The sequence below is a fragment of the Paecilomyces variotii genome (assembly GCF_004022145.1).
Source record: "Paecilomyces variotii strain CBS 101075 chromosome Unknown C8Q69scaffold_5, whole genome shotgun sequence".
Classification (NCBI taxonomy): domain Eukaryota; kingdom Fungi; phylum Ascomycota; class Eurotiomycetes; order Eurotiales; family Thermoascaceae; genus Paecilomyces; species Paecilomyces variotii.
In genome coordinates, this window is record NW_021167144.1 from 681283 (window position 1) to 702823 (window position 21541).

The 21541-nt window shown below is 47.7% G+C and overlaps 6 protein-coding genes across 6 annotated transcripts; 3 read left to right on the top strand and 3 right to left on the bottom strand.

Annotated features, from left to right (window-relative positions):
- Window positions 1-1590: 1590 nt before the first annotated feature.
- On the bottom strand, window positions 1591-3135 carry C8Q69DRAFT_520444 (NAD(P)-binding protein; the record flags this gene model as incomplete). Its single annotated transcript, XM_028633497.1, has 6 exons — window positions 1591-2057; window positions 2157-2309; window positions 2379-2543; window positions 2610-2758; window positions 2817-3039; window positions 3093-3135. 6 exons carry the CDS (start codon window positions 3133-3135, stop codon window positions 1840-1842), a joined length of 951 nt encoding a protein of 316 aa, XP_028485212.1. The 3' UTR covers window positions 1591-1839.
- Window positions 3136-4496: 1361 nt separating this feature from the next.
- Window positions 4497-6148, top strand: C8Q69DRAFT_486580 (putative dihydroorotate reductase pyre; the record flags this gene model as incomplete). The annotated part of the gene is made up of 2 exons (XM_028631916.1): window positions 4497-4952; window positions 5015-6148. 2 exons carry the CDS (start codon window positions 4497-4499, stop codon window positions 6146-6148), a joined length of 1590 nt encoding a protein of 529 aa, XP_028485213.1.
- Window positions 6149-6534: 386 nt separating this feature from the next.
- C8Q69DRAFT_444474 (putative tyrosyl-DNA phosphodiesterase) lies at window positions 6535-8493 on the top strand (the record flags this gene model as incomplete). The annotated part of the gene is made up of 4 exons (XM_028629003.1): window positions 6535-7038; window positions 7130-7242; window positions 7292-7700; window positions 7759-8493. 4 exons carry the CDS (start codon window positions 6535-6537, stop codon window positions 8491-8493), a joined length of 1761 nt encoding a protein of 586 aa, XP_028485214.1.
- A 155-nt stretch (window positions 8494-8648) lies between these two features.
- On the bottom strand, window positions 8649-9650 carry C8Q69DRAFT_259001 (acyl CoA binding protein-domain-containing protein). Its single transcript, XM_028626664.1, has 3 exons — window positions 9355-9650; window positions 8993-9070; window positions 8649-8924 (listed from the first exon to the last, which is right to left on the bottom strand). The coding sequence occupies exons 1-3, from the start codon at window positions 9508-9510 to the stop codon at window positions 8805-8807; spliced, it is 354 nt and encodes a 117-aa protein (XP_028485215.1). The 5' UTR covers window positions 9511-9650; the 3' UTR covers window positions 8649-8804.
- A 6093-nt stretch (window positions 9651-15743) lies between these two features.
- On the top strand, window positions 15744-18267 carry C8Q69DRAFT_520449 (P-loop containing nucleoside triphosphate hydrolase protein; the record flags this gene model as incomplete). Its single annotated transcript, XM_028633498.1, has 3 exons — window positions 15744-15786; window positions 15876-17812; window positions 17874-18267. The coding sequence occupies 3 exons, from the start codon at window positions 15744-15746 to the stop codon at window positions 18114-18116; spliced, it is 2223 nt and encodes a 740-aa protein (XP_028485216.1). The 3' UTR covers window positions 18117-18267.
- Window positions 18268-19020: 753 nt separating this feature from the next.
- C8Q69DRAFT_259190 (Triosephosphate isomerase) lies at window positions 19021-20326 on the bottom strand. The gene is made up of 2 exons (XM_028626665.1): window positions 19312-20326; window positions 19021-19227 (listed from the first exon to the last, which is right to left on the bottom strand). The coding sequence occupies exon 1, from the start codon at window positions 20171-20173 to the stop codon at window positions 19319-19321; it is 855 nt and encodes a 284-aa protein (XP_028485217.1). The 5' UTR covers window positions 20174-20326; the 3' UTR covers window positions 19021-19227; window positions 19312-19318.
- Window positions 20327-21541: the final 1215 nt, after the last annotated feature.

Genomic DNA, 21541 nt, shown 5'->3' on the forward strand with positions numbered 1-21541 from the left:
TAATCCGACACAAGAGTCACCCGAATGCTGGATCCCATGCCAAACCCTGGATAGCTAGGCATTAATGTACATCTTGCGGTCATCCAAACGGTGAACAGATGGAGATGATCAGAGGAGGATCGTCGGACATCATCCACTGCCATATCAGCCATTTTTCTGCATCGACCTTTTGTCTACTGTACGTAGTGTTTTTGACTCGCAAGTTTGCTCTAGATTTGGATATCACGCAACCACGAGACATTCAACGAGGGGTAAATACTTCGTACAGAGCTCCGGAGCCGCATAATTATATCAGAGTCTCTTCTAGCCGCCAAAGGAGACGCTGTGGGCTTAATCTGTACGGGTAATCAAAGGAGATACTCTGGTGACCTGCTCTTCATATACCAACACTCGTTCTTGGTGTCTGGAGTTCCTGATATTGCACTGTATATACCGAAAGAGGCAATGGATATAAAAGGATGGTAGACACACGACAACCTGATACGAGCAGTAGCCCGGACACACAACATGTCTAGATAATCATGTACAGATGCCATTTTCTAATAAACGACCGCAACCCAAGCATAAGTATAGATTCTTCCATATTCCTCCAATCCCATAATAGACGGGATGTCCCGGAGTCTTCTTTACATCCTCAAGCCCAACGGTCCAATAAGCTGAACTCGACAGGAAGTCCGTCGGCTACTCGCGGCTATATCATAGTCACAACCTGCCTCACGAAAGACCGACGTCCATATTTGCTCAGCAACGGCTTGCAGGTCACGCAGTGCACCGCACATCCGCGGCCACGCGTCGGAATCATCTGGCAGCCAATCCAGGAAGCGAAACAAGACTATTTCCTCTCCACCTAATCATGCATAGATAATAAAGGGATAGAAAAAGACTATATCAGATTGCAACGAATGGACCGTATGCGGTAAAATACTCCGATTGAGGGATACTACCTTTCCGGCTCTAGTGGGCGCAGAAGAAGGTGGTAGTAAGATATATACATACTCTGGCTGTCAGCAGGTACAAAGCAGCTAGGAGAAAGTCCCTCAGTCGGCAGATCCTTGGTGCAGGGTGCCGTAGTAGTACTAAACTATATTACCAGATAGATGCCCGAGCACCGGCCACGCACCGTTTCCGGTTTATCTTCGAAGAATCGGGTGCATCCTAGTCGACCTTGCAGGTTCGCCGGTGGGATTTGCTGGTCGTTTCGGATGAATGTCCGTTTGTATATTCCGTAACCTGGGGTCGGATCTCGGCGAGGTGCAGTGCGGAGGGTGAAGCGGCTGGTGTTGTGTTTGGCTAATTCTATTATTCCTGATTTCTTCTTGAACTGTAATGGTTCGTATCTAGACGCTATATTTTAAAGGGAGTTTCTGGATTTGATAGCGATAATGTAAGCGCGTTGACCTGAAGTTGGGTTGTAGTTATAGTACCTCCTCTGGTCGGTGTTGGTGATGGTCTTACTGTAGAGTCTTGGGTCTTGCGTGAGATCTGTTATTGATGTGATGATTATGATCGAAGGGAACGCTGTTGCTCCGTATTTATCTTATGGATTAATCGATGGAATCTACTGATTCGGATTTGAAGTAACTCCAAGAAGGCGAGTAGGATGCATATCAGAGGAGATATGTATAGAAAGCCCCCAGTGGCGCTACGACATATTATGATTTGGGAAATTTTGTGTTGTAAATCCAAGTCTAAGAAAAGGAATACGGTTCAACAGCCTCGAATCAAAAGTCATCCCAAGCTCGCAATTAAATTAGATACGGCTCGATAGGTAACCACAATCGAAGAGATAGAATTTGCATGCACATATGAAAGCTGGAATGATCATCCCCACTCATAAATTTACTCAGACACGACCTCCAATCCTAGGTACGGCAAGAGCTTGTCTCTGCCGAAATCCTCAAAGCCATGAAACTTCACTCCGAGAAGCTTGAACACGTTCTCATCGGGGATTCTCGCTCCTCTGTACATGTACCCGTGGTTGTACAGGCGGAACATGATGTCGCGATCCTGTACTCCAGTCGTTTGGAGGACTGTATATTTCACGTGCTTTCCGGAGACTGGAGTGTGTTAAATACGTCAGTACACTTTTGTTATAGTAGCAAGTGATATATGTATGATGATGACAAAAGGATCGTGGGATAAGGGAAGAAACTAACGTTTCTCGATCGCCTCGGAGATTTCACTCTGTGCTATCCTTGTGTTCATGGCATATAGGTATTTGTGATTTAGTTCTCCGTGTTTAGTATCCCATTGATCGAAGATGGCTTTGACGATTGCAGATAAATCTTTCTCGACGTAAAGCATAGCCACTATTTCGCTTGGGTTAGCATCTGAATCATGCATTGAGAAGATACAGTCTGTAAATACGTAAATCATACATCTTGTCTCTGGTAGCAATATGGGTTGCGTAAACTCAATAATGTCTTGCTCCTTGTCATACTTCACGTGGTTTCTGTAGATGAGGTTCTCGTAGAACGTCCCCGTGTAGACGAATACTCCTGGGAGATTGATTTCGCGGATATACTCGTCTACATGGTATTTTCCTAAGGAAAGAGTCAGCACGGAGTGATTCTATGAACATGTTAAGGATGTGATATGTGGTACTGTACCTTCATAGATGCGCGAAACGAGTTTACCCTCGGACAGCTTTTCCGAACTAGGAAGTGTACTCCATACAAAACACTGCACGCCTGCGTCCAATGCGGCCTTTGCAAGATGCTTTCCCTGCTGCTCTTCGCTGCCAGGATCATCCTTTATGCTCTAGATAGGACACATGATATGTCAGACCCTAATACATTTGGCCGGAAACACCATACATATAGGAGGTACATGCAGTATCGTAAAAGTTCGTCACTCCAAATACGCCCCAGCAGCCCTCCAAGGCCGGTGGGACGTCCGAAGGTACCGTTAGATCGGCTCGAACGATCTCTGCCCCGAGGCCGGCAAGTTCCCTGGCAGCTGCAGAATCCGGGTTTCGCGTGAGGGCACGTACTCGATATTCTTCTGGGTGGTGCAGGAGGAGCTTGGCAACTGAGCCACCTGTGATTACTTCCAAGTTAGTAGATTACCGTGGAGACCAGATGTCCACGTACCTTGGTTACCCGTGGCACCTGTAACAGCTATCAACTTGGTCATTTTCAAAGCAGCTAAAGAATCTTTAGAAAGAGTTTCGTCTCCTTGGTACAGAAATCACAATCAATTTGTCTCTCACTTCTCAGAACTGAGAGGGGCTCATATATCGCTGCCTCCGCTCCTTATTAAGCTCCCCATGTTGGCAATGCGGGGTCTGCAAATAAGTCGTACAACCAGATGTATAGTTAAGCAGTATAAGCAAATTCCGCATATAACTATCAGCCAGGACGGAATGCCTTCCGACCTATTCCCAATATAGAGGAGACAACAGCTGTCGTGCTCTACTTTCCTGTTTTTGAAGATACTCTACTGGCCAATATTATGAGATGGTGGATCCATGAACGTATGCCCTGCATAAGTGGGATAGGCCATATATTTGAAATACAGTGTTTCCGACTTGTGAGTGGAAGGGTTAATCAAGTATCCTCACGGATGATCGGCAACATGTATGTACCTAGTTAGGGCTTCATAGTGGTTGCTAGACGTGGCATAGCTCTTGAGAATTGCCGTATGCCTTTGTCCGTGTGAGATTTTGATTACATATCCGGCAGGTTTGATCGAAATGATGAAGGGTACATATCCGGGGTTGTTGGTGTTCTACAAGCCTCGGATTTGCGAAAGGCTGCAACTGGCATGGAGAATCGAATTACCAAGCTAATAGCTAGTATGTAATTCAGGGCTCAAATCACTTCGTGCCGTAATTTAGCACCAAAGAAAACCACGACCCGTGAGAACAATATAGTCAATTATAAAAAGGCTGATAATTACCTAGAGGTATTATTCTGATCATCGAAGAGAGAGAAACAAGGCGGGACATTCATACCGCCTTATACGTCATCAACCGTTTATTTCCGGCAGAAAACTCACCGCCATATGAACCCGCGGATGACGGGAAAAGAATGATGGGATTTCGGAATGCATTTCGAGATCATTCTTGGGGAGCCAGGGAGCTACAGTCTCCAATCCCACAACCGATACTCGAGAGACATACCTGTTGTGCTGTCAATTGACCCTCAACTGTAAGTATTCTGCGCCATTTTGTCCTATTATTGCTGTCTGCACCTTCTGTTGGCAAGGGATCGTCACATCATACGACTAGGGGTGATGGTTTTCCCCCACATCCTTACGTGAGAGATCACTATCCCTACGCATTTACAGCTCTTTCGAATGCCTGGAGTAGTCTAGTTTACTCAATTCCACTGAATATTTGCCTCTGTCTGCAAAACTACAATACCCTCTGGCTTATTTGTCTAATAATTTGCTGTGGTAACACTAAGACAGCAGGGCTCACGGTTTTCTAGTTTCCGCAACGCTGACATCGTCCAATGCTTCCCCGATAAAGTAGTCACTGACGCCCTATAAACATGGCTGCAAGTTCTGCATCGTTGGCTTTCAGAAGCCGTCTCCACACAAGCTCTCGAGCCTTGTCCCTTTCCCGTTGCCATCATCGGCCATCGCTTTTGCAACGACAAGGTGGCCTGCGATCACTGATCAACAAGAGAGATGCATCGACAGGTGAGGATTTGAAAAAAGAAGTTTCCAAGAAGGCGAGTGAAGTTCCTAAGAAGGCGGGCAATGGGCTCAGGAAGACAGTCTTGGGTACCTCTTTGCTTTTCACCCTCCTCGCCGGTTACGTCTACTTCACCGATACCAGAGCGAGCATCCACAGATACGGCGTGGTTCCAATCGTCAGGCTTATATTCCCGGATGCGGAGGATGCTCACCACGAAGGTGTAAAGGGGCTTAAGAGACTATATGATTTGGGCTTGAACCCTCGCGAACGTGGTAATCCGGATGCCGATGGTGTCCTGGCGACTGAGGTACGTTACCCTAGTCTCTGCAAGCCATGGACAGGGCCTTATCGTAATTCCAATGTATATAGGTGTTTGGCTACACACTAGCTAATCCTATCGGCATTTCCGGTGGTTTGGATAAACACGCCGAGATCCCCGACCCGCTATTTGAATTGGGAGCTGCGGTTGTCGAAGTTGGAGGAACGACACCATTGCCCCAGGAAGGAAACCCACGTCCTCGTGTCTTTCGCCTTCCCTCTCAGTGTGCCATGATCAACCGTTATGGTCTCAACTCGAAGGGTGCCGACCACATGGCTGCTGTCCTGAAACAGCGCGTTCGTGAATTCGCCTATGCTAGTGGGTTTGGCCTTCACGATGTTGCTGAAAAGCTGGTGCTGGATGGTGAAGCGGGTGTTCCTCCTGGAAGTTTGGTTCCTGGAAAACTGCTTGCCGTGCAGATCGCGAAGAACAAGCTCACACCCGATTCGGACATCGAAGCAGTGAAGCGCGACTATGTCTACTGTGTGGACCGCCTTGCGAAGTACGCGGACATCCTAGTTGTGAACGTTTCCAGCCCCAACACTCCTGGCCTGCGCGACCTCCAAGCTTCAGCACCCCTGACTGCCATCTTGAAAGGCGTCGTGGGCGCTGCAAAGAGCATTGACCGCAAGACCAAACCCTTTGTCATGGTCAAGGTGAGCCCAGACGAAGACTCTGATGAACAGATCACCGGAGTCTGTGATGCTGTCTGGAAATCCGGTGTTGACGGTGTCATCGTTGGAAACACCACGAACCGCCGTCCGGATCCCCTGCCCAAGGGATTCACTCTCCCCCCGCAGGAACAGGAAGTTCTAAAGGAGACTGGAGGATACTCTGGACCTCAGCTGTTTGACCGTACCGTAGCACTCGTAGCTCGCTACCGTGAGAAGCTCGATGAAGGTCCTGTCACCGAGGCACACCAGAGCGCAAAGGAGGTCACTGCAGGCGCACAAGCCGCAGAGCCAGATCAGGAAAACATACCGACTTCTTCTTCTCCATCTGAGATCTCTCGAAAAGTGATCTTTGCGAGCGGTGGTATCACAAACGGCAAGCAAGCACTCTCTGTGCTCGATGCAGGTGCCTCTGTCGCGATGATGTATACTGCTATTACCTACGGTGGAGTGGGAACAGTCACACGTGTCAAGCAGGAGATGCGCGAGGAGAAAAAGAAGCTTGGAAAATAGACAAGAGTGTAAAAGCATAAGAATAAAGTTAAGGTAGTTCAATGGCTTAAAAGGTGTACCTATAGTTATAGTTGATGGGTTAGTAATGTGACTTTATGATCACTGGATCTGCACGCGTGCTGGACATCACCAGCCTCAACCTCTCGACACTTCCTGCAGCCTGATCAATGGAAGAGGCAGCAATCCACAACAGCAAGTGACTCGAGAAATTTCATGCATCGTTGGTCGTTGAGGCGTTGATGAGATCTCAAGCACGAGTCTGGGACAAATTGGCGGCGATCGCGCGTTACCCTTCGCGTGACTTTCGGCGGCCAGGAACTGTCCGCTTGTATAGCCATCGTCTAACGCTCGTCACCAGAGCTCAATCCAGAGCTCTATCATTAGAAATGGATGACCGACCTGCCAAGCGGTTGAAAGTTGCATCAAGTGATGCCCATCACCAAGAGCCGACCGGCCCTACAATCGACTGCTCAGACGATCCGACAAACCCAAGTTCAAGCAGAAGTGGCAGGTCCCTGGCGTCACTTACCAGGTCTATAACGCCGCCTCCACGGCCACGTTCTCGTTTGCCATCCCAGTCACAGCAGAGTTCTGTGACTGGTGTATCAACTCATCAAGCTGGTGATCAAAATGTCCCAAAATTAATATCGTCGCCCATTCAGCTCACTAATATCCGTGATCTGCCCGCATCTTCCGGCAACAATGTGGACACGATCAGGCTGCGGGATATCCTGGGGGATCCTATGATTCGCGAATGCTGGCAGTTCAATTTCTTACATGATGTCGATTTTATTATGAGCCAGTTCGATGAGGATGTTAGAGCTTTGGTGCAGGTGAAGATTGTACATGGATCGTGGAAAAAGGAGGCTCCCAATCGTATTCGAATCGATGTAAGTGCAAGTGCCATGGCTGTTGAAACCAGAGGGATGATTCAGTAACTGTCATTTGGTAAGGCTTCATTAACTAATTTGCTTTTCCCAGGAACAATGTGCACGGTATCCGAATGTGGAAGCTATAACAGCTTACATGCCAGAGCCATTTGGCACACATCATTCCAAGATGATGGTTATTCTACGGCATGATGATCTGGCACAGTATGTGTAATGACATAGACTCAGATAATTTCTTGCTTATCAAGTATAGGGTCATCATACACACAGCGAACATGATCCCCGGGGATTGGGCCAATATGTGTCAAGCTGTCTGGCGCTCCCCATTGTTACCGCTGTCGAATACAAGCAAATCTGCAGAACCAGCTTCTTCAATAGTTGGTTCTGGTGCAAGATTCAAAAGAGACCTTCTTTCTTACCTTGGCGCTTATGGGAGCAAAAAGACCGGCCAGCTCGTCAAGCAGCTGGAAAAGCACGATTTCGGCGCTGTGCGAGCTGCATTAATTGCAAGTATACCTTCGAAACAGAAAGTCAATGATATGGACTCCAAAAAGGCATCACTTTGGGGATGGCCTGCACTGAAGGACACTTTGCGGAATGTCCCTCTTCTGCAAGAGAAGAGCACCCCGGGGAGTAGTAAGAAACCTCATATTATCATCCAAGTAGGTTACACGGTGTTCTTAAAATGCTATGCTAAATACACCACTGACACATCTACAGATATCATCTATAGCATCTCTCGGGCAGACAGATAAGTGGCTAAAAGAAACGTTTTTCGAGTCCCTATGTCCTTCGGCTCTTAACCGTCCGAAATTCTCCATCATCTTTCCGACACCAGATGAAATCCGAAGATCCCTCAATGGGTATGGCTCAGGAGGCTCGATCCACATGAAGCTCCAGAGCGCCGCACAGCAGCGACAGCTGCAGTACATGCGTCCGTACCTCTGCCACTGGGCTGGGGACAGAGAGGACCCAATTAGCGATAGGATGGGCGGCGGTACTAATGCCGTGAAATGTGAAGCAGGCCGCCGCAGAGCTGCACCTCATATCAAGACCTATGTGCGATTTTCCGATGCAGCAAGCATGGATCGAATCGACTGGGCCATGGTGACATCCGCTAACCTGTCTACTCAGGCTTGGGGCGCTGCTCCTAATGCGAACGGGGAAGTCCGCATCTGTAGCTGGGAAATAGGCGTTATGGTATGGCCAGAGCTTTTCGCTGGAAGTGAGAATGAAGGGAGGGTGGAGATGGTCCCTTGTTTCAAACGGAATACCCCGTCATCCGATCTTATTCAAACGCTAGAAGGTCGAGACTCGACCGTTCCGTCCGCTATTGTCGGATTCAGGATGCCCTACGATCTGCCCTTGACTCCTTATTCTGCCACTGATATACCATGGTGTGCGACTTCAAGCCATTCCGAGCCCGACTGGCTTGGGCAGACCTGGGAGGGGTAAAAGTTTCGATGAGTATGGACAGATTTATGCATATTCCTGAAAACGCTTTCAAACCAATGCCTACGAATCTTGTGTTTTCATGAAATAGCAATAGAGCGCTTGAACGTGTCTCTAATATCGACTACGTGAGATCATCACCCATGAGATTTCTTAAATCACAGCGTGTATACCCCAGCGCACTCGTACACTATATACTAGCAGAGAGTAAATCGCATTGATCCATATCCGGGCTCATTATAGTTCATTCCTAGAAACCAATCTCCAAGAATTGCTCTAGATCATACCACCTTCCGGTCACAAAGGCAAGACGTCTATTGGGTTCCGATCTGTTCGATAAGCTCGTTGACGAGCTTGGTGTACTGCTGCTGTGCCTGTGCGGGCGTGGTTCCTGCGGTGACGACGGCCTTCCATGCGTTGTCCATGTACTTTCTCTATACCGCGAGAGATGAAGCCGTTAGACATGAAATGCTCTGAAAGCAAAAATGGTTCCCGGACGTACCTTGAAGTCGAAGGTGCCAGGGGCGGGCCTCTGGTCGAAAGGAGGATTCTGCAGACCCTGCTTGCTCAGACCATAGAGCTGTGGAAAGAGGTGAGAAACGTTAGCCCGGAATTTCCCAGAACTTCTTGAACACGGCCAGAAAAAAACACCATGTCCGCCCTGCCCTGCTTCAGACCCATATCCTAACCCCCTCTGCTTATCTATCCTGTAGGAACGACACCAGCGAATATCACTCCCAGATGTTCGTTTCATTCTCCTTATCCGATTCAAACCGGCTGAAAGTACCGTAAGAGGAAACAACACCCCCTCCCCCGTGAAGCAGCGAGACAGAACGAACTGAGATATGAGAAGAGTGCACATACCTGCAGTTTCTGGTCATCAGTGGGCGCCTGCTTCAGATTCTTGACCTGAGCGTAGGCCGTCGCGAACTCCTTGGCAACTGCCTCAGCCTGGTCACCCAGCTCGGGCTGGGCAGCCTTGAGCGCGTCTTGGTAGATCTTCTCGTCGTAGCTGGACATGGCTGCTTTGTGAAATATAATTCTTTTGTTCCTCAGAGTGGGATGAGTAGAAAAGGATGAAGAAAAGGAGGGGCAGCACAACTCAGAAGTCAGATGAGATGGGAAATGGCGGGGTTAGCGGAATGTTGACGGTAGCTTCGGTTTAGCTTTAGTTTACTGCTTCTACTGACGCCATTGGCCCGAAACTTGTTGGGGATTTATTTTCGCATATTATGGTATTATTATTATTTTAGCAGTGAGATACAATTCTGCTATCTAGATAGGTAGTTGCGCATCTCTAGCTGTTAACATAGGTACTTATCAGAGGCAGATCATTCTCATGTCTTCGGTTCACTGTTAACACGTCCAAGATCACTGAAGCTGTCTGGCTATGTAGGATTGCAGGAGCTCTACAATCGCCTCATGTTGTTCCCGTATGGCAGCAGACAATGGCGAGTCCCCATCATTAGCTGTTGACATCGGGTCGACTTTTCCAGTTTCCAGCAGTAGTTTCACCACTCTCGGACGACCGCGCTCTGCTGCATATCTTAAGGGTGTTTGTCCATAGATATCTTTCGAATCTGGATCGACCTTCCCTGTCTCAAGCAGTAGTTTTACTGCTTCATCATGTCCACTCCGTGCTGCTTCCATCAGCGGTGTCCGGCCGTATTTGTTGTTGTGGTTCGGATCATATTCTCCAGTTTCAAGCAGTAGTTTGACCACAGCCTGGGTGCCGTTGTCTGCAGCAAGCGACAATGCTGTTCTGCCGTCGTCTGTCTCAGACTTCATATTGACTTTGCCGGTTTCAAGGAGCGCTTTCACCACTTCCAGGCGTCCGTTGTGTGCTGCGGTGTGCAACGCCGTCCAGCCGCTATTATCTTTCAATTCTGGATCAACCTTTCCTGACTCAATCAGAAGCTTCACCATTTCCGGCTGCCGATTCCATGCAGCTGTCTGCAATGGTGGCCAACCAAATGGGCCCTTGCTTTCCGTATCAATACCGTCAGTTTCAAGGAGCAGTTTTACCACGGCCTGATGCCCCTCATATGCCGCATGAATTAAGGGCGTATCATCTTCTGCAGACCTGGGGTTTGGATCAACCTTTGCAGTGCGAAGTAGAAGCTTTACTACTGCATCATGTCCAGTTGCTGCTGCCACTAACAGAGGTGTCACGCCGTACCTATCTTCCGTGACTGACTCTGGGTCGACTCTGCCAGTTTCGAGCAACATCTTCACAATGGCTTCATGTCCATTCTTACAAGCGTATGATAATGGTCTCCACCCCTCTTTGGAGACTGAGTCCGGGTCGACTTGGCCGGTCCCAAGAAGTAGTTCTGCAATCTCTTTGTGCCCATTTTCTGCAGCATATGCTATTGGTGTCATGCCGAACTCGGGATCCTTTAGGTTCAAATCCGCTTTGCCAGTCTGAAGAAGCAGTTTCACAACCGCTTCGTGTCCACGCTCTGCAGCCCACAACAGGGAGCTCTTATCGAAATCATCGATGTAGCCCTTGTCGATTCCATTTTTGATGAGCAGTTGTTGTACGACAACTTCAAGGCCGAAATAAGATGATATCGCTATTGCGGACGCCGGCTTCTCTAGCCTGCCAGTTTGTATCTGCTCCCAATGTGTGTCAAACCATGGGTAAAGGCGTGTGGTCTGTATTTGACAAAGCTCGAGGGCATCGCCTTGCATCGATTGATCAGCTACATCCTCTGCCTGTTGAAGATGGATTGCCCAGTAGGCCGACGCATAAATCAAGAAGGATCGCTCGTGAGTGATCTGATCTGGGCTGCCTGGAATCGAGAGATCCCGATTATCAGGCTGGCTCTCTTCTAACCAATGTGGGAATTTGACGTAGGCCATGCAGCAGCCTGCTAACAACGCATGTGCCTGTTGAGTGCTGATCGAATGACGGAAGGCGGAAGAATTCACGTCAGTAGTGCTGTTGGAGGTAGCAGATCCTATCTTTGGTAACAGATATTCCCTTGCAGTTTGGTGAAGAAAGTAAACCATGCCGTCGTCTATTGAGACAAACAGACCACAATACTGTCTCAGGCTCCTCTGGAATTCGCCGACAGGCTCGAGATCGAGGTCCCGCAGAGAGCTTGACGACCTGTCTGTTTCTAACGCAATCTGCATCTCACCCGCGGTGAGAGGGCGATACGCAGTTAGAAGGATTTTGAAAATCTTCAATGCCCTCTCTTTGTCCTTTGACTTCTCCAAGATTTTCTCATATGCATCGTCGAAGCTGACAGGGATATTGCTGAAGACCTTCTTTTGCATCTCCTTCTCTGTCAATTTTATCAACTCATTCTCGAGGTAGTCGAACACAAGATATAGCCAGAGATAAGTGCGATGCTTGATTTCCATCAGTCGTTTTTCCAGATAGTTAGCTGCGCCCTCTGTGAGACCTCGCTTCTGCTGAAACTTGCGCACGCGATATCTAATGACTGCATTGATCTCATCGGCAATTCGAGGCGACTCATCTTCCCCAGGAATTCTCATATTGGGAAAAGCTTCGTCAAATTCGTGAGTTATGTCCCCATATGGCCTACTTGTTAGTAGTATTTTGAGCTTCCCGCTCGCTGTTGACGCTCGTAGAAACTGACTTTTCAGGAATGATATCAATTTCTGGCGATCGTATCTGTCACACTCGTCTAGTGCGTCTAGCACAAAAATCACTTGACCTGCGTCTTCGTCCCTGGTAGCATTTTGGAGAATTTCCCACAGCTTTCCTGGGATTTCTATGAGCTTTGGACCGTTCTTTTCCACAGCTTCAATTGCGTGTCGAACCAGTGAGGGCCTTTGAGACAACAACTGATGAAGCAGCGCGCAGAGCGCTATATGAACACGGGACTGGACTTGCTCCTTGAAGAAGAAGTAACAAATGACTGGTGGTTTCCCCGACTCATTTATACACTGCGGAAGTTCGCAGTCGATGAGATACTTGGCGAGCACGGATTTTCCGCAGCCAGGATCAGCAGTCACGAGGAGGATACCGGAATCATCTTTCAACCAGTGCTTGAAATTTTCTTGGTCCAAAAACCACTGGCAGGTCCCTCCGACCCTGTATTCGACGCGATACTTGAAGTCTTCGTATGTCAGCTTTTGTTCAAGTTCAGCACCAGACCCAGTAGTGTGCGTGAGGCGGAAGAGTTGAAGACAATCCCGCTCGTTTCTTGTCATCTTGCGTTCCGCCGTTTCTATGCTGAGCTTGAGAACCTTCTCTTGGATATCGTAAAGGGCGCTGTCACGTATTTGCACCGAGTCCCGTGTCACAATTCTTTCACGCTCCTTCACCCGTGATAGCAGTTCGTCCCACCTTCGTGGTTGAAATAAGTCTCCTCCAAAATTCCTGATTGAAGACCGATAGAGGCGAAGGACGCTTCGAAGCTGGAATTCAAGGATACTTTCGTAGAGGTCTTGTACACTTCTCTCGAACGACTTTCTCAACCCATCGGAGATGCGCGGGATCCACCTCGTCTGAAATTCGTTGTAGAATCCGAGTCGTGCTGTTACATATTGGAAGCCTTCAAGGTTCGCATCGCTCGCTGTGATGGTGTTTGTAAAGATTTGGACGACAAGAGATACTCCAGCCCAAATCAGAGATGCTTCCCGGGAGTTCGACAGGGCTTCTCCAACCCAGTCCGTGGTCGCAAGCACGGCATTCGCAGCACAAGTTATATCGTGCCCTTTCGAAATTCGGGATCTGATTTTATTTTCCTCCATTCGCTGTTGGCCTTTTTTCATCATCTCATCCATCTGTAATTGACGTCTCTGAGGATCATTTTGAGCGATGATATTTGTTGAGTTGTCCTCGGAACGTCCATCTGAGGTGTACTCCTTGCTGAGTATCTCTTCATATCTGTTCACTAACACTGGGTCCTTTGCTTTTAGTGAATCGTATGCGCGGCTCCAGATGGAATCAGCTTCCCTCAATGCTGGGCTGATGGCCCTCCCTTCAAGTGCACCTGTGCTTTCCCCCTCAGTGCCTCCAGTACTCAAGCAACTAAGGGAGGCCTTCTGATTATTATCGATACCAGATGTCTCTTGAAGACCTCTAGTTTTCCACCAAGAAAGTGACTTTTTGTGGGACTTCTTGGAATTCTCATGGCTGTTGGCAACATGATGCCCATTTTTTGATCCAAAGAAGGGCATGGCAAGATTAGTATCGTCAAAGATCCAGAGAGCATGTGCAATAAGATAAGATGCTCATCTGCCACTGCGTTCAGGAGGGATGATAATATAGTATTGAGATTGATTGTCCTCACATTCGCGCCGCGGTCAACATGGCTGAGGTTTGAAGTTTCAGGCACTCAATCGCGATATGCAGGTTGCCCCCCTGCAGGCTAATTAATTCACTCAATCAGTGTCTCACAGCCGCTCTCACAGCCGCTCTCGTAGCCGCTCTTCTGTCCCAGCGCATACTAAGCCGCTCTTCTATCCCAGCACATACTAGTTTGTAGATTGCGGCGTTCGCTGATGAAACATATTTAGACATCACTGTATATTTGCTACTTAGTTAAGTGAAACATCAATGCCCGTCGCTGCAGCACCAGTAGTTGGTCTCTTCCTATCATAAAACTATGGGTGGTTTATCTCAACAGGCTCAGACCCTCTAACAAGGCTCTTTGTGCTTTGTGTTGTTTGTGGCCTTGCACTATCTAATCTCACAGACTAACTAGAAGACATATCCACCTCACTACCTTCTAGACTAATAAAGGACTAGGAATGAAAATCCTCTAAAAGGTAACTATTTTCCACTGCTGCAAATTGTCTAAGACATTGGAAAACTGGAAGTTTGGAGAGACACCAGGGAAACGGACGACAAGTTAATAACATCGAGTTATTTTGCTACTTGAAATTGTTTTGGAATGAAGTATCCTAGATAGTTAACACCTAATTTACTAGATTGTCAACTGCTATGGCAAGAAAATATGCTTGCGCTCGAATAATTCTGCAAAGTATGGGGTCTTGGGGTGATTGATATTGTAGCAACGTGTGATAATAGACAGTCTTTCTGGCCATTAATGAGCTACAAAGACTTAATGTTTCTAAGTGGTACCTTGGGACTACAGTGCAATGTCTCGCTTACGACATAGAAAAGCACAGAATCAGACCTATTGTTCTTTATATCTATCATCCACAATCTCATCAATGTTACAAGTGCATTCCCCAGATGAGAAACAAATCATATAACAAAGACTGAATGCAACCTCTTACTGGTCTCCCCTAACCCGTGGATCTGAATAGATCTGAAGTATCTTCCGCCTGGGTACAGTATTTTAGCAAATCATCCTAAGCGATATCGATATGGGAAAAAGTGTGGGAATAGAAGTTAATCCGGCAATAGGATCTTAATTGCTTGAAGAACTAGATTGTACCGAAATCTATCGACTACGGACTCTATTATGATTACTGCTGCCTAGAGCATTGCCTCCACTACTATTCCTAAGCATTTCCTAATTCCAGCGTGTCTGCTTTAATCCTATATTAGTGGAAATGGGCGGCTTTAAGTGGTTTGTTTTATATCTTTTATATAGGGTAGTAGTGGCGTTTTGCAGCTCGCCTGCTTTAGAGCTATAAGCACCGACAAAAAGCAAAGGCACATCGCAGACCGCCTAATTCTGGGACTCAACGAATGCTATTGAAGATAATACAAGAAGCAGATATAATACATAGTGTGCTTATGTTGCGCGAAGAAGTGTGCGGGTGAACTGCTATATTATCCGTTTGCAGCAGGTTTTTTGAGATCCTAATTATAGGATAGAACTTACTATATCACTAGGATCTAGATTCTTTGTATAATATAGGAGGTTAATATGGGATCAAGTTTCTCCCAGAGTGGAAGCAAGCAAGCAAGCAACCTAGCTACTAGCTTTACAGTTGCTTCCATGCCATTTGCGATTCGACAGCTTATATTAACGTTTACTTATCTGTTTGATCTGATACATTTTCTGTCGGAGCCTGCCTACAGCAGGCCTCCTGTCGGGTTTCTCCCACGCCTTTCAGCTCCATCCACAGACATAAATAGGCTGAGCTAGTTGCTAGAGAATTCAAGCCTAGCGAGCTTCGCTCCCAGGTTTTCATTCCGAAGGAAAGCCTACATTGCCAGGGTCCTGACAAAGTAAGTGTAACAATTACGTTGATTTTGCAGACCATTTAAGGCCAACACGGATCTCGAAAATCTGTGATACAGCTTTTTTTCTGACAGTAACCTCAACTTAGGATTTTACATTCTCAACCTAAAAATGGGCTCAATAGATACTCTGGATAGTGATACTCTATCTCCTAGTGAGTGTTAAAGTGAAAAATACAACGAAGGCTACTAATACTTCTCAAAGATGGATCTCCGGGCGACATTGATGGAAATCTGGACACAGACGCTTTGGAATCTCTGGAGACACATGAACAACGACGTGTTCTAGATATTGTGTCTCAGTTACGCAAATGCGGACTAGACAGTGTCCTCTCCTTACCACAGCTAGTGGTCTGTGGAGATCAGTCAGCCGGAAAAAGCTCGGTGCTTGAGGCGTTGACGGGAGTCCCTTTCCCAAGGAAAGACAACTTGTGTACAAGATATCCAACTGAGATAATTCTAAGACGTGGCGTGTCGCACTCGCTCCAAATCAAGGTGATTCCCGACTCAGAACGATCCGCGGAAGATAAAACAACAATCGATGGATTTCGAGAAACGATCACTAGCTTTGACCAGCTCCCTGAGGTTATGGATAAAGCAAAACAATTGATGGGGATCGAAGGTGGAGGAGAGAGTGTCGGTACTCAACGAGCCTTTGCTCGCGATGTGCTCAGTGTTGAGATCGAAGGGCCAAACCTGCCGCAACTCACTGTGGTCGATCTGCCTGGAATCATACAGTCAGAGACAAAAGATGCATCCCAGTCAGATGTGAATATGACGGTCGAAATCACAAACACGTATATATCGCAGCCGCGGACAATTTGTCTGGCAGTAGTTTCAGCGGCCAATGACTATGCCAATCAACCTATCCTCAACAAGGTCCGCCAGTTCGACCCGAAAGGCGAACGTACTCTGGGAATCATTACCAAGCCTGATATCCCCCCTCCAGGTTCGGAAACGGAAACTGCATTTCTTGAGCTGGCCAAAAATAAAGATATCTTCTTCGCGTTGGGATGGCACGTCCTGAAAAACCGAGAATTCAAAGAGGCTGGAATATCAATCCAAGAACGAAATCTCTCTGAGCAGTCTTTTTTCCGAAAATCAGCATTCGGCAAACTTCCAAAGGAACATATCGGAATTGGAAGTCTAGTAAATCGTCTCAGCAGTTTGCTTTTTACTCATGTTCGACAGGAGCTTCCTAAACTTCAAGAAGAACTGGACGCTACCTTGCATGCCACGAAATCGGAACTTGATGTCATGGGTACAGCAAGGACCACCACAGATGAGTGCAGAATGTTCCTCTCCCAACTAGGTCTCAACTTCTACGAGATTTTCAAATCGGCTGTCAATGGTCATTACGAGGGAGATGACTTCAAGCCCGACCGGGGGCCTTTTTCACTCAGGCGTTTGACCTCAGTCCGCCGTCTACGTGCCGCAATTCAACTTATGAACCAACAGTTCGCAGAACGTATGCGCACACACGGCCATAAATTTCAGATTCATGGTATGGGTGGTAATTCTACAAGCTCCGAAGCGTCAGAAGAGGATGAGGTAATAACGCGATCATTGGAATTTTTGGCAAATACCCTGACCTATCGACAATGTTTTTCGCACATCGAAAGGCCTCAAATACTTTCACATCGAGAAGGAGTGCAATGGGCAAATGACGTTGTAATCAGGGCGCGGGGACGCGAACTACTAGGCAATTTTAACCCTCTTGTGATTGCAGAGTTATTCTGGGAACAGTCATCGAAATGGAATCTCATCGCCGAGGCACATATAGATGGAGTATCAGACGTTTGCAGTACCTTCCTCCAGGAAGTTCTTAAGGACAAAGCGCCCTCGGACATGTACGCACGCATGTGGCCTATAATCCGTGAAAGGGTAAAGGCAAGACATAGGAGTGCGGTGGAGGAGCTTGAGAAAATCTTGAAAGATAACAAAAGCTATGTGATAAATTACAATCACTACTACACCGATACCATTAAGAAGCGGCAGGCCGAAAGGCAAAAAATCAAGTTGAGAGAATGTCTCGACAAGGCAGCGGCACCAGGAGGAAACCGTGAAGTTCTACCCGTTAATGTGAACAAAGCTTTACATCTCTATTCAGAAGACATTGATCCTGGCATGGATAATCATAGCTCGGATGAAGTTCTCGACTGCCTTCTAGCAATATACAAGGTACATACATGTCTTTCCTTTAACACTTGAGATTATGGCTTACCAAAGTTCTCGATTCTAGGTCTACCAAAAAGTGTTCATTGCGAACGTGACAGTTCAAGTTGTTGAACGTCATATTGTTCAGGACCTGCAGCATATATTCTGTCCGTTGACCGTTGCAAAGATGTCAGATGCTGAGGTTTGCGCTCTTGTATCAGAGCCGGTTGTTAGTAAAAGGCAGAGAGAATTCCTGACAGCCCGACTTGCAAAGCTTGAAGAGGGCCGCGAAATACTCAAAGAAGTTATGTCAACGATGGTACAGTAATCTAATGATGATTTGTTTTCGGGGCTATTGGTTTTATGTTCGAAGTTATTGCTACAGGATCTAAGCGCAGGGCTGTAAACTAGACTCGGGTGTAGTCGTACACCACGGATGATGGATTATTTGTTTGACATCCTTCTCCCTGCGATTAAGCCATATGCAAGGTTCCTATTTCAACACTATCCCTATTAGATCACTTATACCTAGAGTGTGAGGACCTGTGAGTTGGCGCGGAAAATATACAGTAGTGAGGCTGTATACGGCCGAATTTACACTCATAACTCCTAGCAGCAAGTCCCCACTTTACTGTTAGCTCGGAGCAGGACTTTTATGGCATATTAGGACAAAGTTGTGACATATTTTGCATAGCAGGCTCAGTAGACTAAAGCAGCTCGATCTGGTGTAGAATACTAAATTGCATGTCTTTCTGGTCGTTACCGCGTCCTGCTTTTGGTGCTCGCTCTGCAGTCTTATTCAGATTGGCGACCACTAATGTTGGACCAGTCCCATTTTCTGTGAGCCCGTAAGGCGATTGAAGCCAGATTCAAACGATTCTATAGCCTTAGAAAGCGTATATAGTTCCCTATAACTAACGGATATCATACTTAATCGAACAAGGCGTATTTTAAGTCCGTCCTCCAATCTATGTGTCCTAGACAGCAGTGATTTAAAACGTACATGATCCCGGATCATAGTAGCCTATTATGATACAGTATTCCATGATATTATTGTTCCGCGAGAACTGTATTCTCAGCTGGTAGTGATCTCAGGTGTCAGTGTTCCAATCGATTATTCTTCCGATAGTAGCATTCGAGAAAAGACTATCTAAGAACGGTTGAGGAGACGAAACTCAACGACGGCACAACCATTTGGCCTCAGGTCTATATCTGCGTTGATAAGCTCTAGGATCCTCCCGTTCCGTGGTTCCGTCTGGCGTTCATGGGACGGTGTCTGCTTTTGTTGCGATCCTTTGGTATTCTGGTATCTGGTATTCGTGTCCGAGATCACGAAGTTGAGTGCAGTAGTTTCAAGTTGCTTCGATATTCACCGCAGAGCCAGCTTCTGTAGGTCTATAGAAGGCATTTGTTAGGACTTCAGAGGCCTATTAGATCATCTAGCTTTGTCTATATTAGCTGGCAAATCCGATTCAATAACGCCCTAAATGACGGGTATTTATAGTGACATGATTGGTACTGACTTCCCAATCAGGACTCTCCCAAGCTCTGTTCGACTTCTTCGACCACTTTCCGGACCCCCTCTGGATCGTGGGCGAAGCGACCCAAGAACATGCCGTCCACAGCCTTCCCCAGACCACCGTCTCCCCACAACCCCGGACCCGCACTGCCGCCGTAGAGAACTCTCACGTCGCCTTGACGCCGGCCAATTGCTGCTCGGATTCCGCTCACCACGGCAGCGATATGGTCGACGCCCGCAGGAACAGGCTTTCCAATCGCCCAGACAGGCTCGTAGGCGAAGATCACGGGCGCCTCAGCGGGAATGGCATCCAAGACAGCGCGCACTTGCACCTCACACTGACGGACGGCGAGACCAATGGCTTCGGACGCGACAGGTCCCGGCGCGGTGATTTCGCCGATACACACGAGCGGAATCATGCCCTGTGCACACACGGCGGCCGCTTTGCGACCCGTTTGCTCGTCCGTTTCACCAAAGATCGCGCGACGTTCAGCGTGGCCCAATTCGACGATGGAAACACCCAGCTCGCGCAGGGCGAGCGGAGAAACTTCGCCGGTGTAGGCGCCTAGAGGTTCCCAAAAGGAATCTTGTGCCCCCAAGAGAAACGGAGCGGGCAGGTCGGAGGAGCGATCGGATTCAGGCAGGTTGGATTCATATTGTTTGATGATTTCTGCGCATGGGTAGATGGTTAGGAAGTCGGGGATCAGCGCCAGGAGGATCTTGGACCGGTTCTGCGGACGGACGATTCCGTTCTTCGGTTCGAGCAGGGTACGGAGGTAGTCCAAGGTGCGGCTAGGGGTGAAATACATCTTCAGCGAGATGATCAGGAGGTTCTGTGGCAGAACCGGGCATGATTGTGAGGCCATGGTGTTGGCTGTGTTTTTCTTGCCGCCTCCTCCTCTGCGATAGACCGTACGGTAGAGTATGGTTCCTCCCGCAACGGTTCCCTTTTTGAGACAACTTTGGATCTCGCAGTGGTATCAGATGAAGATGGGAGGTGATGTCACGGCTGAGAGCAAGATCCAAGGTTCCTATGATCCCGAATGCGAGTAATACGATATCGACCTGGCGGAGAGGATTCTAGCGCGACAGTCTCATGGTGTCCCCAGCACACAAACACGACACACGAACGTCCTGTGCAGAGACAGAATACTTTAGTTGTCATTAATTAATTCATTGCGAGATGGAGAGAGAGAGAGAAGGAGAAGGAGAAGGAGAAGGAGAAGGAGGGGGAACAGCGCTTATCGATAAGACTGGAAGTCGTACCAGTAAGAGTGTAATACAGATACGCGGCCTGTGCGAGAAACTGTCTTGCGGGGATGGTATGGGACTAGGATAATACAGTAGTTTTATATGGTTTTATATGTTGAGATCTGTGTCACAATACTGTTCAAATGATACCAAAGTTTCCAATAGCGGTAACGATACCGAAATTTACCAGGCACAGACGGGATGCCCAAAGTGGTCTATCCGAGCATACTGCAAGTTTCTTAATTATCTTCTCCCTCATTATTGAATTGAAACGCCCCCTTTTCCGCCCGGTTTTCCTCCATGCAGAATCTCCACTGCTGAAGGTCCAGTATCCACTGATAGGATACGGAGATTCTACGTCTTAGGGGGTTTCACTGCTGCACCGCGTTGCTGCCAGCTGTTCAGTTGTACTTCCGTCGCGCTGGAAGCCCTTTTCAGGTATCCCGAGGTACCTCTCGCCGGGGAGGGAAATCAAAGTCTAGAAGCCATCAGAGGTTCCACGACAGTCGCGACGGAGCTGGTTGATCTCAGTCCGGTCAGCTGGTGGTGCAGACTTTGCGGTGTTTCCGTTTTCTGATACAAGCCACGGGGTAATGATCGAGTATGTAGAGCAAGATGCCCGAGCTCAGCATACTGCTTCGAGTAATTTACTTGACCTTGGAGCATTTAATGCGTTTTTTTTGTGCGCATTCGCATCGGACAGAACAGTCCCGGACGAATTACGCGCTCTGACTGTGCGACGGTATAGAGTAGATCCCGGGCAGAGTTGCGCAGATGGTAATAAATCTATCTAATTGAGCCGAAGCAGCAGGGGTGGAGAAACCGCGCGGAAGGGAAGATGATTCTATTCATGGCTGGGGCCCAGGGGCATTTCTCGATCAGTTAGTCGACCCTCATGGGAATGGCGAATACGATACCAGTCTGGAGATCCGAGCGAGAAACCGATTGGAGATTCTCTTCCCCACGGAGTAACTGATGGTGGG